General features: G+C 47.9%; 1 protein-coding gene and 1 pseudogene across 2 annotated transcripts in view; one reads left to right on the top strand and one right to left on the bottom strand.

The window, feature by feature from the left end:
• Fanca (FA complementation group A) overlaps nt 1-16,499 on the top strand; it is a 54,342-nt gene that overhangs the window by 4,992 nt on the left and 32,851 nt on the right. Inside the window, exons 7-15 of the mRNA XM_021220165.2 lie at nt 4,921-5,033; nt 6,151-6,233; nt 6,823-6,856; nt 7,509-7,572; nt 8,333-8,445; nt 8,861-8,937; nt 9,302-9,443; nt 9,709-9,842; nt 14,855-14,965. Coding sequence (XP_021075824.1) covers nt 4,921-5,033; nt 6,151-6,233; nt 6,823-6,856; nt 7,509-7,572; nt 8,333-8,445; nt 8,861-8,937; nt 9,302-9,443; nt 9,709-9,842; nt 14,855-14,965 — 871 coding nt within the window. The remainder of the gene's footprint in view (nt 1-4,920; nt 5,034-6,150; nt 6,234-6,822; nt 6,857-7,508; nt 7,573-8,332; nt 8,446-8,860; nt 8,938-9,301; nt 9,444-9,708; nt 9,843-14,854; nt 14,966-16,499) is intronic.
• On the bottom strand, nt 4,025-4,675 carry LOC110337312 (annotated as a pseudogene). Its single transcript, XR_002381263.2, has one exon. The product of XR_002381263.2 is annotated as a 60S ribosomal protein L10-like (transcript).

Raw genomic sequence — 16,499 nt, 5'->3', positions numbered from 1 at the left:
TGTTGCTGTCTTCAGATACTTCAGAAGAGGGAGTCAGATCTCATTAAGGATGGTTGTGAGCCACCATGTGGTTGCTGGGATTTGAACTCTGTACCTTTGGAAGAGCGGTCAGGTGCTCTTACCTGCTGAGCCATCTCACCAGCCCTTGTCCCTTTTCTTATGAGAACATTTAGTGGTATTAAAGTATACTTGTACGTGTCTTCTTTGTACATGTCTCATGATGGTGATTTTGATGCGCATATGTAAATGCACACGCTTGTATGGGCGTAGTCTGTACATAAGTTATACACATGCTTGTATATGCATAGTTAGCACATAAGTTACACACATGCTTGTATGTGCACGAGTACATACATGCTTTTAGAAGCCTAAGGTCAATATTGTGTATCTTCCAGAATCTTTACTTACCTTTTGACACAGGGTCTCACTGAACTAGGAGCTTGCCAATTTGACTAGACTTACTAGCCAACAAGCCCAGGGATCTGTGAGTGTCTCGCTAGCCCTGGGCACAGGGAACAGTTTCCTGACTGAGCCGTTCCCTCAGCCCCGTCATGATGATTACTTTTAAAAATGTGGGGAAAAAAAGACAAGAAAGAATTTTGTGGGGCAGAGGAAGGTAGGTGGATCTCTGTGAGTTCAAGGCTAGCCTGGACTACACAGTGAGTTATAGGCTAGCCAGGGCTACATAGTGTGACTGTCTCAAAACAAAATAAAAACCAAAGCTGAAGAAAAACGGACTTAGGTGTAGAGTGTTCACGCTGAGAGCATGAAGCCCGAGTTCAGTCCCCGGCATTCCATGAAGCAGCACCGGAGCTCAGGCCTATAAGATCTGTCTCAGGGGAGAGCAGAGAGAATCACAAGTTCAATGTCTGGGCTGGACAGTTGCTCAGGTTAGGAGCACTTGTTGCTCTTGCAGAGGACCGAGATTTGGTTTCCAGTACCCACTGTAGCTTCTTACCAGTCATAACTCCAGGTCCCGGGGAATCTGACTTCTGTAGGCAGTACATGCATGTGGTATACAAACATACTTCTACACAAAGAAGGGCTATTTAAAATTAAATTTAAAGATAAATATGAAATCATTAAAGGTACTCTTGGTTATGTACCGAGATCTAGACCTGCCCAAGGCTCCATAAGACCCTGACTCAAAACAAAACAAAAGAGTTAACTAAACAAAAAAAGAGATGTCCAGGAAACATGGCTGATAAAATACAGTTACATAACTGTATTTATTCTTTTCTGAAGTCACCTTAGGAGTCAGACTGTTAATTTGTGTGAGGATACAAATGTGTCATTGCACTTGTCTGCAAGTCAGAGGACAATGTATGGGAGTTGGTGGCTCCCTGGGATGGGACTCAGGTTGTCAGGCTTGGTGGCAAGTGTCTTTACATTATTTGCCAGTCCAGAAAGGAACTTTTATAACAAGGCGTTACCTGATAAAATGGAATAGTGCACAAGATGGCAAAATCAAAAATTTGGAAGAAGGGAAGCAGATGGACCAGCAGGAAGAGATTTAGCAGACTGTGCTGAGCCAGCGTTGTGGATGAAGACGACCAACCGTGAAGATAATCAACCATCAAGATAACCAACTGTGAGGACAACCAACCGTGAAGATAATCAACCGGTCTATTTTATTTATTCATAAAGGCCTTACATGAAGTGTCTGGGACCTCCGGCCCGTCTAGTCCATCAGAAGTCTGGCATTCCGAGCTTTTCTGAGGTCCATCTTGGGACATCAAGCATAGTTGAAAATGCCATCTTGAAGCCAGGTCATGCTGCGACACAAGTTCCCATAAGAATTTTTTTTTTGAAGTTGAATTTCTTCCTTAACCCCCACCCCCAAAAGGCTTGAGTGAATCAAAGAAATAAAAATAGAGGTATAAAAAGACAAGAGAAACAGCTGTGCAGTGCTGGTACACGCCTTTAATCCAGCACTCAAGGCAGAGGCAGGCAGGGGTTCTCTGAGTTCGAGGCCAGCCTGGTCTACACAGTAAATTCCAGGACACCCAAGACTACACAGAGAAACCTTGTCTCCAAAAACAAAAGAGGAAATCCCAGACAGTTGTTTTTATGATCTTGAAGGAGGAAGACCTATTTATGATAAAGCTCAGAGGCTAGGAATGATCAGTAAACTTAATTACATAGAGCACATCTAATGCACACCAGGACACCAGAGTCTACCACACAGTAGCGGGTAGAATTAAAGGTGAAAAGCACGCTTTGACAATAATTGGTAGACTTGTGGAGTCCTCTTGGTACTGGATAGTTAGATCAGCAGTTATGACAGCTCATGCCTTCAACGTCAGCAGGCAGAGGCAGGAATTTCTGTGAGTTCAGGGCTAGCCTGGTCTATGTAGAGTGCCAGGCTAGCCAGGGTGACATAGTGAAACTCCAGCTTAGGAAAAATTTAATAGAGCCATAGGCTACCCGAACATGGCAAAACACTAGGTAGTTATCCTGGGATTCTTGGCCAGGGCGAGCACACGTGAGCACACGAACAGAGGTTTGGAGATGTAGGTCACGTGGCAGAATACTTGCCTACCATGCCCAAAGCCCTAGATGCAGTTCCTAGTGCCACCAGATGTAGTGGCATACACCTCTAATCCTGGTACCGGGGGTTGGAAGCAGAAAGCTCAGGCATTTGAGGCCAACCTTGGTTAAGTAGTTAATGTGTGTATGTAGTCTGGGCTGTCTAAGGCTCTCTTTCAAAAAGAAAGGGAGGGCTGGCAAGATGGCTCAGCGAGTAAGAGCACTGACTGCTGAGTTCAAATCCCAGCTCACAACCACCCATGATGCGATCTGATGCCCTCTGCTGGTGTGTCTGAAGACAGCAACAGTGTGCTTACATATAATAAACCTTTGCGTCGGAGTGAGCGGGATTGACTGGAGTGAGCAGAGGTCCTAAAATTCAATTCCCAACAACCACATGAAGGCTCACAACCATCTGTACAGCTACAGTGTACTCATATACATAAAATAAATAAAATCTTTAAGAAAAGAAAGGGAACCAAAACAAAATAGGATTTCTGAAACAGCAGAAAGTATAGGTCATAAAAGTCGTTGGAATAAGCTTTAAAGAGTTGGAATAATTCAAAATAGGCTCTCTGCCCCCTACAGGTTTTTGTTGGTTTTTTTTTTGGTGGGGGAGCGGTGGCTTACCTAGAACCCGTGAGCGATCACTTTAGTATCACTATACTAGATTTACTTACTTGTTCTACGTCTGTGTGTGTGTACCTGTGTGTGTGCTTGTGTACTGGATGCATAGACATACATGCAGGAAGAGGCCAGAAGAGGGCCTAATCTGAGATCTGGAACTGGAGCTGGCATGTGCGTGTCTGGAATCAAACATGGGTTCTCTGTGAGAGTGGCAAGTGCTTTAACCTTGGAGCCATCTCTCTATCCCTAAACGTTCTTTTCGGTTTTTTTGTTTTTTTGTTTTTGGTTTTTCGAGACAGGGTTTCTCTGTATAGCCCTGGCTGTCCTGGAACTCACTTTGTAGACCAGGCTGGCCTCGAACTCACAAATCTGCCTGCCTTTGCCTCCCGAGTGCTGGGATTAAAGGCGTGTGCCCCCACACTCCCTAAATGTTCTTACAGGGTTTCACTATCTAACCCTGGCTATCCTGGAACTAGAGTAGACTAGAGAGCCACTTGCCTCTGCCTCCCCTGTGCTGGGACTAAAGGCATGGGCCACCACACCCAGCTCATTAGTAAACTTGTTTTTTTTTTTTTAAAAAGATCTCTTTATTTACTATGTATAGAGTTCTGCCTGTATATACACCTGCACACCAGAAGAGGGCATCAGATCTCATTATAGATGGTTGTGAGCCACCATGTGGTTGCTGGAAATTGAACCCAGGACCTCTGGAAGAGCAGCCAGTGCTCTTAACCTCTGAGCCATCTCTCCAGCCCCCTCAAAAGTACACTTTTAAAAATGATGTGATTTTTATTTTTATTTTTATTTATTTTTAAGCGAACTTGGTGCTAGATTTATTATTGAACATGACTTGGTAGGGTATAGGAGAGAACTATTGAAGCCTTCAGGAATGCAGGGCTCTCCACTTGTCCAGAGGACCGCGACTGGGGATATATTTGACACCACAGCCATCAGGAATGAGCCGCTTCTCAGCAACCATGTCTTCAAATTCATCTGCATTAAACTTGGTGAAGCCCCACTTCTTTGAGATATGGATCTTCTGGTGGCCAGGGAACTTGAACTTGGCTCTGCACAGAGCCTCAATCACATGTTCCTTATTCTGCCACTTGGTTCGGATGGACATGATGACCTGGCCACTATGCCCTGGGGCTTCCCAAAGGCACCACGCATCCCTGTCTAGAGCCTGTCAGCCCCAGCATAAGACAACATCTTGTTGATACGGATGACATGGAAAGGGTGGAGCCTCACTCGGATACGAAAGCCATCCTTGCCACAACTCTTTACCATGTATTTGTTGGCACAAATACGGGCAGCCTCCAGTGCTTCTGAAGAGAGCTGCTCATATTCATCTGACACCATGTGGCCACAGAGTGGGAATTCATCAACTTTCGCTTTCTTCCGTCCCAAATCAAAGATGCAGATCTTAGCATCAGGGACACCACGGCAGAAACGAGACTTTGGGTATGGCTTGTTCTTACAATACTGGCAACACCGGACGGGGCGGCGGCCCATGATGACAATAGGATTGTTGGTGGCTCGCCAGAGGAAAAGAGCGATTTTTATTTTTTCTCTTGCATTAGCAGCAGCCAAGCAGGTGCCCTGCCCCTGCCCAGTTGGTCCTTGAGATAGGATTTGGCAGTTGCTATCTCGTTCTTATTAGCCACTGCTTCCTAGTTAGGTGACTATTGCAATAAATAAACAAATGAATGAAATTGTGAGGGTAGTGGAATGGGGGAATCCAGCCTCTGTTCTTTGTGTCCCCAGCCATCCTGACTCAGAAACCATGGCCATGTGGCTCTTCAGGAACCTACGCTCTCTGTGTGAGCAGATAGGCGCATCCTGCCCATCCCCTGACACTGCGGAAGCCATGCTCTCTGGTATGTTCATAGCAGACAGGTTCCTGGGGACAATTACTCGTTCTGATACTGGAAAAGAGAGCACTCTCTCCACTCCTGTGGGTCTAGCGTGAACTAAGCTAACCAGGTCAGTCCTGGGCCCCTGTTTTGACTTTTAAGACTTATTTATTTATTTTATGTATGTGAGTACACTGTCTCTGTCTTCAGACGCACCAGAAAAGAGCATCAGATCCCCCATTACGGATGGTTGTGAGCCACCATGTGGTTGCTGGGATTTGAACTCAGGACCTTCAGAAGAGCAATCAGTGCTCTTAACCGCTGAGCCATCTCTCCAGCCCCAGGCTGCCCTTTCACATTCATGGCAATCTTGCCTCAGCCTCCCCACAGCTTGGTTTACAGGCGTTTAAACATCATGCCTGGCAAGTTGTGTATTTCTTAGTTTGCCGAGATGCTTTTCCAGTGGTATGAACCGCTTACATTTCTACCGTAGACAGGTAAAGCTTAGATCAAAGAGTAGACAGAAACCTCAGTTCCAGGCTTCCTTCTTCCGATCTTTAAAATCACCAACCAGCCAGTTGTGGGCCAGCCAGATGTGGAGGCTCGTTCCTTTAGTCCCTGCACTCCAGCGGCAGATGTCTGAATTTAAGGACAGCCTAGTCCATATAGGAATCTTCAGGCCAGCCAGGGCTACATGTTGAGATCCTCTCTCAGCGTCCCTCACCACCAATTATAAAATTACAAATCAGTTTGGTGTTCTCGTCCCTCAGAATGTGGCGCCTCCTGTGGGTGGTAGTTTAGATCATAATCCTAGCCGCCCTCACTGGGTTGCTGAACTGAGATTGAAGCTGATGTGGGCGGTTTAGCAAGATGCCAGTCTCAAAGCAAAAGGAAGCATAAAGTAGAAATAAAATCTTAGACTTTTCCCCATAAACTTGACTTCTTTAAGTAGTTGGATGAACGCTTGTGTCTCTGTCAGGTGGGCCGCGGCAGGCGTGGGGGTTCACTGAGGGCTAGGTGCTCTGCGCGTGAGCAGTTCTGCAGTCTGCACACGTATACTCCCTTGAGCTGGATCAGCATGAGCCACTGCTGTTTGGAGACCCTAATGCATATAAATAACTTCGAACATTTTATCTTTCAGGTCTTGTGCAACTGTTAATTTCAAGGGGGTTTCAGGGAAGCTCAGACCCAGGAAGACTTGTAGAGCCCAAAAGTCTGCCCCAGGTAGGGAGGGAAGGCAAAGGCTGGGAGGAGGGGGTGGGCTTTAAGACAATCTCATGTAGGCAAGGATGGTCTTGAAGTTTCTTTTTGGCTCTTTGTGTAGCCCTGGCAGTTTTGGAACTCACTCAGTAGACCAGGCTGGCCTCGGACTTACAGATCCACCTGCCTCTTTAGTGCTGGGATTAAAGACATGTGCCACCATGCATGGCTTGACCTTGAATTTCTAATCTTGATTCCACCTCCTAAGTGTTGGGATCATAGCTGTGCACTACCACTCCTATTTGTATGATATGCTAGGGACCAAACCAAAGGCTTGCCTCTGTAAAGTTAATCTGCCTATATGCCTGCCTACATTTGCCCCCCCTCCTCCCTTTTTCCCTCCCTCCCTCCCTCCCTCCCTCTCTCCCTCCCTCCCTCCCTCCTCTCTCTTACACACACACACACACACACACACACATCCCAGAACTTACATGGATTTATTAAGGAAGTGAGAAAGAGCTCTCAGCATAGCAAGGCATCCTCCTGTGTATTGCCAGCCAGCATGTGACTGCTTGAGAATTAATTACTGAGTGGATCTATGTTCTGTTGACAGGTTGCCACTGATGTACTGCAGAGAATGCTGGCTTGTAAGTTGCCTCCTCTGAGCCTCTGGATATAAGTGATTCATTCCCTTACTACCAGTTCTAGCAGATTTGTGTGTGTGTGTATGTGTGTGTGTGCGCGCGCGCGCACATACATACAAATATATATATGCATGCATGCATATATCTCTGTGCACAGAGGCCAGACAGTGGTGTTGCTTCCCCTGTAAATAGAGTTATACACAGTTATAAGCTGTCAGGCAGGTGCTGGGATTTGAACCTGGGTTGTCTGAAGAGCACCCTGGCTGTCCTGGAACTCACTCTGTAGACCAGGCTGGCCTTGAACTCAGAGATCTGCCTGCCTCAGCCTCCTGAGTGCTGGGATTAAGGACAGAGGCAGAACACTAACCTTGCACATTCCATCGCTAGCCCCACAGAATGTCTAGAGCGATGACGTGTCGCCAGCTCAGTACAGCATTCATGGTCCTGCGAGCTCTCCTTTAGCTTTACAGCTCGAAGATCCCAGTGCTCTGACGGGACTTACAGGGTTGGCAGACCGGGTGTTGTCCAAGGAGATTCCGGATCTCCAGAGGCCCGTGACAGACATTGGCCTTCTGTCTGACAGCACTTCGGGTGACACGGGACAGGGACCCTAACAGAGCTGATCTTATTTTTCCACCCTGTGTTTTGTCTTCAGTTTCACTTGATACCCTGGATGCTGAGCCACGGACGACTTTGGATTGCCAGGCAGTGAGTGGCTGGTACGTCTGCGAGGCTGGCTGGTTGTGTGAAAGACGTTTTTGCTTCGCTACGAAGCATGGCATCTCAAACACTTGGATGGTAGCAGTAACCAGATGGGTACTCTCTGCTGGTTGGAGACCTCAGGGAAGATTGTTGCTAAGGCCCAGGGGTCTCTCCAGCCTTCTCTGAGGTGGGGTGAGAGATCTCTTTCTTTTTTTCTTTCTTTTTTTTTTTTTTTAGTTTTTTTCGAGACAGGGTTTCTCTGTATAGCCCTGGCTGTCCTGGAACTCTGTAGACCAGGCTGGCCTCGAACTCAGAAATCTGCCTGCCTCTGCCTCCCGAGTGCTGGGATTAAAGGCGTGCGCCACCACCGCCCGGCTGAGAGATCTCTTTCTTATTGTAGAATCCTGCTCAGCCTCTAGATTTCTAGGATGTGGGACCCCAAAGGTCCTTCAGTCTCACTTTTCTGTCATGTGTGTTTCTGTCATGTGTGTGTGACCACCCTCCCACGTGTCTGTCTTCAGCTGTGGTATGCAGCTCCAGCCTTCCTAGTGTGTCTAACCTCGTGTCTGCTTCTGGACTCTTGACATCCTGAGATGGCTCACTACTCTCTTGATGAAACCACATGTCCCATGATTCATTTGACACGTGTGGCTTCATGGCCTCGTAGAGAAAGTGCTTTTCCTGGCTTGAAGGATGGTGAGCCCCATTGGTGCTTGGACAGGGTCTAGGCTATGGACAGTGCTTTCCCTCTTGGGCATCCCCTCATGTCGTTTGCAGGATTACTATATATTCCGGACACACATGCTGTGGTATGGTAGCAGAGGATTCTCTGAAGAGCTTCTTAAGTCACACGCTAACCCAGATCCTGACTCACAAGCCCGTGTTGAAAGGTAGGCCTACGTCACGGCCGCTGTCTGCCCAATTTGGGGTCTCTTCCCCTATGCCTATGGTGGAACCCTCACAGAGATGTCAGTGACCCTTGGGAAGGCTTGTGGCTTCAAGCTCCTGAGAACTGAGACCTGGGGGTGAAATGGAATGATTTAAGGCCCTTGAGATCATGACACCAGCCCAGAGTGTGGCGTCCTTGTCTGGAACCAGCATCCCGCTGATTCTGAGGAATGGCCTCAGTTAACAAAAGGAAATGGTTGTGTCAGCAGTGCTTGAACAAATTAAAACAGTTGACACTGAAACTTAAAACACAGGGTATTTTGGTTGCTTGGTTGGTTGCTTGGTTGGGTTTGTTTTTTGTTCTTCTTGTTGTTTTTTAATAAACGCTGACTTAAATATTTTGTTTTTCCTTCCCAGTGTCTGATGCCATTCAAATGCAGAAAGAGTGGAGCTTTGCAAAGACACACCATCTGCTCACGGATCTGAACTGCAGGGTGAGTGTGGGGTTGGTCCACTCTGGGCCGCGGGATTTCAGGGGTAAGACTGGATCAGTGGCTCCCGTGGACACTGCATGTGTGAGGAGGTTCCAGTGTCTTCAGCAAGAGAGTGTCCTCACCAGGACTGTAGTTCAGGATGAGGAGACTGAACTTGTCATTGGGCAGAGGTTTTCCCTTCTCAGAACGAGAATTCTTCCAGCCACGGCAGAGAGGAGAAACATGGCAGCCTCCGTTGAGGCTCCTCCTGAAGTCTGCACTTCTCTGGTGTTGGGAGTGGAGGGGCGAGACAGAACAGAAGAGCTGGCGCCCGTCTGGCAATGGTATACTTGGGTTTTGAAAGGAGCTGGGGCTGTTATTCCAGGTTTTGGTGACCCTGGGTCCAGAGGAGTCAGTTGGCCGTTTGCAGGAAGTCCTGGAGATGCAGGAGGTTAACTGGCAGCATGTGCTCTCCTGTGTGTCTACGCTGGTTGTCTGCTTTCCCGAGGCCCAGCAGCTGGTTAAAGGTATGTGTTCATGGGAGCCGTCGCATGTGTGATTTGCATGCCAATGTGAGTCGCGTCCCACACTGTAGAGGCTGAGAACATGACTGAACTTAATAGAGCCCTGTCTTCGTGTGTGTCTGTTGATGTGAGTGCTCCTTCTGTGTCCAGCATGAGGTGACTGTTGCCGTGCGAGGAGAGCCCAGCTCAGATACTCAGTCACCAGCAAAGCTCTCGTTATGTGAGTGACCTGCCCATGCCCACTTCTGACTGTGTCCTAATCTCACAGGTTGGGTGGCCTCTTTGATGACCCGGGCCTTTGAGAGCTGCCACCTGGACAGCATGGTCACTGCGTTCCTGATCGTGCGCCAGGCTACTCTGGAGGGCCCCTGTGTATTCCCATCCTATGCAGATTGGTTCAAGGTGAGTTCCCTGGGAAGCAGGTTGTCTGACCAACTGAGGGCTTTGGTGGCGGGGCAGAAGGAACTGCGGGTAGCAGAGGTGAGTGTGGCAAGCTTGGCCATGGCAGATCCTCGCACATGCATGTTTCCAGGAGCTGTCTACTATGTTCTGCATCCTCGGGAGTCACCTGTTGGGTGGAATCTCCTTTTCTGGAACCTTCCTAAGATAGGAGCAGTAGCTCCTCCCATGTCACACCCACTGCTCGCTTTTTCCTGAAGGTTCTGAGGTGTGCGCCTCATTCTTACATGGAACCTACCCTACCTACATGTCCATCTTCTGCATTAAGCTGCAACCCGTGTTTTTGTCTGCACAGTGCTGCAGAGCCTGAGCGTCATCAGACTCACCTTGCAAGGGCTTTGGTCTCAGGTCAGGCCGGGTGTATTGAGTCTGTGCTCCCAAGGTGAAGTCTGGGGGTCCTTGGCCGGCTGGTGTGGATATAGGTTTAGGTCGGTGTGTGTGTGTATGTGTGCGTGTATGTGTGCACATGTGCACTTACACATGTGCATGCACTATGGGTTCCTCCACAGCACACACCTGCACAGCAGCATGCACCTCTAGTCCAGCACTTCTACAGTGAGGTGGGAGCCAGTGACACAAGCCCCAGAAGCTCACAGGACATCTAGCCCAGCATATGCTGGTGAGAAATGACCCTGTCTCAAATGGAACATGGAACCTATGAAAAAATTTTATTTTTTTAAGATATAATTTATAAGCCAGGCGTGATAGTCCATGCCTTTACTCCTAGCACTTGGGTGGCAGAGTCAAACAGATCTCTTAGTTTCAAGGGCAACCTAGTCTAATATTGAGTTCTAGGCCAGGTGGGGCTATATAGTGAGTCCTTGTCTAAAAAAGAAGAGGAAGAGGAGGAGGAGGAGGAGGAGGGGAAAAAGAACAAGAGGAAGAAAGAAAAGAAAAAAATAACTGATTTATTTTCGTCATTGTTTTTATTTATTTTGAGCAGGTGGGTGTACATGTAGCACAGAGTACATATGGATTCAGTTATCTCCTATCATGTGGGGTCCAGGTCATCATTTCCCTGGCTCACTCAAAAAAAGATGTAATTTAAAACATACCCAACTTAACCTGTATTGTTGATTGCATTTTAGTTGACTATATTTGTATGTTTAGTATTAGAATGCTGTTTTAATATTCCTAATTTGTGTGTGTGTGTGTATGTGTGTGTGTGTCGCCTGTCTGTCTGTCTGTCTGTGTATAACTATGCACGCACATAAAAGCTATTCTGATGGAGGTCAGAGAACAGCCCTTCCTATTTACCATTCTTGAGGCATTCAGACCTGGGAGAGGGGAGCCTGAAAATGAAGTGGAGTAAATTCTTACACAACAGCCAACTTAATCCAGAGCATCAAACGCTTTATCCTCTGAGGGTTAATAAAGGTCACCTGAATAGAGTTCTCATGCGTTCAAGCTGTAAATAACCACGGGGCAAGCTGCCAAGCACGGACAAGGCAGAGATGTGTTTTTCCATAGAGCCGAATAAACACGTAGTAGTGGCCAGCTGTAATGGATAATCTAAAGGAAACCCAGCCCCATCCGTTACTCCTGGGAGGCGCAGGGACACACGCACAAGAGCAAGTCCACGGTCCTGAAGAAACTGAGGTCACACGACTCTAGTCTTGTTTTCTCACAAGCACTCAGACTCCTCACTCAGATCCATTCTCGGACAAGTCTCCAGTCTTTGCTGCCAGCTGTGTGATCTCAGGATGCCAGGCCCGTATACAAGTGCCCTTACCAACTGAGTCGTCTTGATGTCCTGACCTGTGGCTTCAGGTCAGAGTCAACTATGTTGCTGGGCTCTCTATCTACCTATTATTTTGTTAAGAGTTATTTATTTTATGTATGTGAGTACACTGTCGCTCTCTTCAGACACACCAGAAGAGGGCATCGAATCCCATTACAGATGGTTGTGCGCCACCACGCCCGGCCTTACATATTTTTTAAAGTTAACTAATGAATACTGAAGAGATGGCTCAGCTGCTACGAACACTGACTGGCTCACAATCTGTAATGGGATCTGATGCTCTCTTCTAGAATGCAGACATACAGGCAGGCAAAGCACCCATATACATAAAATATTGTCCCGACCCTCGGGACCAGTTATTGGGGGGGGGTCTGAGGGGGGCGATGCCTGAAAGAAAACCGGGCAAGGAAGGAGGAGGAGACCCTGCAATGATTGTCAAGGTCTGTTTATTGTGAGCAAGGTTACAGAATGAAAGGAGGAAGTAGAGAGGGACAAACTTGCCCCTGCCTCAGCCTGGGGGGCTGGGTTGGTTCTGCATACCTGCCCGGGGACACGCTATCTACTCTTAGCTCAGGGAGCATTCTGGGGTTTTTCCCAGAAAGTTTGCAGTTCCTATTGTCTGATCTTGGTGTTCTGTCAGCTGTCCTTTCTGAAGGTCAGAAGTTTCTCAGAAAGGGAGGGGAACTTTGGTTTATGGCTCAGTGTCAGTCTCCAACAAAATATAAATAAACTTTAAAAAAATAATAAATATAAGCTGGAGTGTTATGGCATTAGCTTTTAATGTCAGCACCCAGATGGCAAAGTAGGTAGATCTCTTGAGTTTGAGGCTACATGGTAAATTCCACATTAGCCAGGAGTGAGAACTTGTCACACATACACAAACAAACCAAACCAACAAAGCCCTACTGATTTGGTCGCTATTTTAGCCCACCAGTGTCATATGGTGTCACAGTCTCTAGTGAGATGCATTTTTATTTAGTTTAAAATACATTTTATTGTGTTGTGTGTAGGGTTGTTTTTTCCCCATGTAAATGTGTATACTGTGATATTTTAAAATGATATTTAATGTGTGTGTGTCTGCATGCCTGTCTGTATGAGTTTTATGTGCACATATGCTTCCAGGAGCCCATAGAGGCCAGAAGGCATTGGGCCCCCTAGAATTGGAGTTACAGTTAATCACGAGCCACCATGTGGATGCTGGGAACTGAACCCAGGCCATCTGCAAGAGGAGCAAATGCTATCAATAGCCGAGCCATCTCTTCAGCCCCAGAAAAGAACTGTCCTGTCCCAGGGTGTCAATGACTTCTGTGACCCCAGAACTAGGTATGTCCCTTTGGCTCTATTTAGCTATTCTAGCAGTTAGAAGACAGAGCTGGGAGCTCAGTGGCTACGGCAGCTCTGTCTCAATCAGGATGGAGGGGTCCTTGCAGTTAGAAGACAGTAGGCGTCTCTGACCTCAGAGACTAACGGCATTGTCAGCAATTCACTTTTGGGTTTTTTTGTTTGGTTGGTTAGTTGGTTGATTTTTGTTATTTGGAACAAGGTTTCTCTGTGTACCCCCGGCTGTCCTGGTACTCACTCTATAGACCAGGCTGGCCTTGAACTCAGGGTTGCACCTGCCTGTTGGGATTAAAGAGTGTCACCACAGCCTGGCTGAATGGTGTTTTAGTATCTGAAGTCTAACATGCAGAAGGATTGTCTGACCTTGACAGAATGTCTGCTTCCACAAAGCCATGGCCAGGCCTCAGTTCACGTGTAGCTTAATGTTTGGTCTCAAATGTGCATTGCCCATCTCACGTGGCCTGCATAACGGAGGTTTGTGTGGCTTAGGAGTGGGCAGTTTCCACATGTGCACGTTCATGTGTGATTCATTTGTTCCTGCATGCCTTAGCCCTGTCCTTTACAGTCTCCATAGGTGGCAGGGCTGCCTCAGGCATGACCCTTGTTCTATGACTTCAGTGTCTTTGGTTAGGGTCGGGGGGCAGCCCTCTGGGCCTTTGTCCTTGGCTGCCTACCATGGAGTGGCATTTCTGGTTCTGGTGAGTTTGGAGGCAGAAATAAATGTGTCCAGAGCTGCCGGGCAGTGATGGTGCACGCCTTTAATCCCAGCACTTGGGAGGCAGAGGCAGGTGGATTTCTGAGTTCGAGGCCAGCCTGGTCTACAGAGTGAGTTCCAGGACAGCCGGGGCTATACAGAGAAACCCTGTCCTGAAGAAAAAAAAAGAGAGAGTCTTAAGCTAATGAAACGGACATATTTGTTAAGAGCCTCTGTGTTCCTGATATTCACAGGATCCCATACTTACTACTTTTGTTTATTTTTGTTTTGTTATTGTTTCTGAGACAGGGTCTTATGTAGCCCAGGCTGGCTCAGACACTCTATATTGTTGAGGATAAACTCTGTCCTCAGTCTATCTGTCTCCGCTTTCAGAGTGCTGGGGTACAGGCTTGGGATTTAACCATACCTGTTTTTTAGAAGTTGCTGAGGGTTGAATTTGGGACATTGTGCATGCTAGACAAACAGTCCACCAGCTAAGCTCTGTCTGCACCAGCTGGGCTCTGTCTGCACCAGCTGGGCTGAATCTACACAAGCTGGGCTATATCTGCACCAGCTGGGCTGTATCTACACAAGCTGGGCTGTATCTGCACCAGCTGGGCTGTATCTACACAAGCTGGGCTGTACCTGCACCAGCTGGGCTATATCTGCACCAGCTGGGCTGTATCTACACAAGCTGNTACACAAGCTGGGCTGTACCTGCACCAGCTGGGCTATATCTGCACCAGCTGGGCTGTATCTACACAAGCTGGGCTGTACCTGCACCAGCTGGGCTGTATCTGCACCCTCTCTTTGTCAGTGTTGTCTTGAGACAGGGTTTCACGGTTAGTCTAATCTGCCCTGGAACTCACCATGCATTCCGGTAGCACTCCTCCTGCCTCAGCTTGCGGAGTACTGGGATTACAGGCCTGAGCCTCCACATCCTGTCCAGAGACACTATTTGCTCAGTAACTGTGACTGCGCTAATAAACTTGGCTCATCCCTGGCACATTTCGAAGTCTCTGAACCAAAGTTACTTCTCTTTTTTCAGCAGCAGTTTTGTGTCTGACTAGATGTAGCTACTGAGTGCAGAGAGGGCTCTTGCTGAGAGTAAGCAGCCCCTAGGGCTCATTCTCTCTCTCTCTCTCTCTCTCTCTCTCTCTCTCTCTCTCTCCTCTCCAGGAGTCCTTTGGGAGCTCCCATGGCTACCACAGCTGCAGCAAGAAAACACTAGTCTTCCTTTTCAAGTTCCTGTCTGACCTCGTGCCCTGGGAAGCCCCTCGGTACATGCAGGTAAGCAGCCGACAGCTGCATCCTAAGGCTGTCTGCTTGTGATGTCCTAGCAATAAGGGTCACCCCAGCCTCCTCTGTAGGCCACGCTGAGCCAGGGCTGCTTTCTGACCCTCTCCAGACAGTTGAGGCGATGTCCATCATTGATGTACGGTGAGCCCGCACAGGCACCTAGGAGCACCCACACGGGCAGCTCAGGGGGAGAGAATGTATTCTGCCAGTGTGTAATAGTCTGCCCGCCACATAGGCTCTCAGAAGGATGAGCAGGACCAGGTGGGGTCTGGGAGGAAGAGTGACCGGGAGACCAGTGAATGTAGGCAGGTCTGGTTTTGCCTTAATGAAATGATATGATTTTATGTGTTCAAGGTCTAGGTCCTAGAGAGGTGGCTCAGCAATTTGTCCTCCCAGAGGACCTGGGTTAAATTCCTAGCACCCACATGGTGGCTCACCGCTGGCTGTAACTCCAGTTCCCCGGGAATCTAGTGCTCTCTTCTGGCCTTTGCAGGCACCAGGAACACACACGATGGGCAGACATGCAGGCAGACCACCATACTTATTAAAAACATCCACATACATATTAAATTTACTAAAAAAGATATCTTCATAGAGATACCCCAAATTTACAGTGGCCTTTTCTTCCAGAAGTTTTTGTTTTCTTTTTTTAATAAAAGGGGTTTGTGTAAGTCTACTGTTGGGATATTTGTAACAAGTCTGTGATGGTGTACACTTTGAATCCCAGCATTTGGGAGGCAGAGTTGGATCACTACAAGTGTGAGGGAGGCCTGCTCAGCACAGGCGTTCTGGGACAGCCTGGACTGCTTTGTGAGACACTGTCTCAAAATGAGGACAGCAACAAGTCTTGAGGCCAGAGATAGTGGCCCAGTGCTGTAGTCACAACATTTCTCAGGCAGAGGTGGGAGGATTATAAATTCTGTCCAGACATCCGCAGCAAGATGCTGTCTCAAACTCCTGAAGGGTCTGAAGCTGGGCACAGTGGTATATGGTCTCAGCCACTCGTGGCCTGGCCATGAGACCTCAGGAGCCCAGGAATTCAAATCCATTGTGAGGAGCAGTGGAACACCATCTCAAACAAGGGAAGGCTCGTCAGTGTAACTTCTCTTTTTATCAGCTAACTCCGTCCCCTACTTATTTTGGGGGCTGCGCTGGGTACCTGAAGCTCTGACACTCTGCTTTTGCCAAGTTTGATTTACGTCCCAAAGAGAATAGGGATGTAAGGGCAAAGGGAATGGCAGATTTCAGTCATCACAGGAAGCTGGAACCAATCCCGTCCTCTTGCCCCATGTCTGGACCCCCATCTTCGTATACATTATTGTTTGTGGCCAAGCTAACCATTCTTTAAGACTGTCAGGTGCTGGTATAGGTAATAGGGCTGTGACCGACACACTCTCGCACACATACATGCACACGTACGCAGGCACACCAGCATCGCTGGTGTATCCTGTCTTGAGTGCCTTAGTGTCTCAGCCTCCAGCTCTGAGAAGGGAGAGATCTGGACCCCAAGAGCCTTTCTTCCCCT

This window comes from Mus pahari, chromosome 20, assembly GCF_900095145.1.
Source record: "Mus pahari chromosome 20, PAHARI_EIJ_v1.1, whole genome shotgun sequence".
Lineage (NCBI taxonomy): Eukaryota > Metazoa > Chordata > Mammalia > Rodentia > Muridae > Mus > Mus pahari.
The sequence above is the reverse complement of the archived record's forward strand: the minus strand, read 5'-3'. Positions and strand labels throughout refer to the sequence as shown.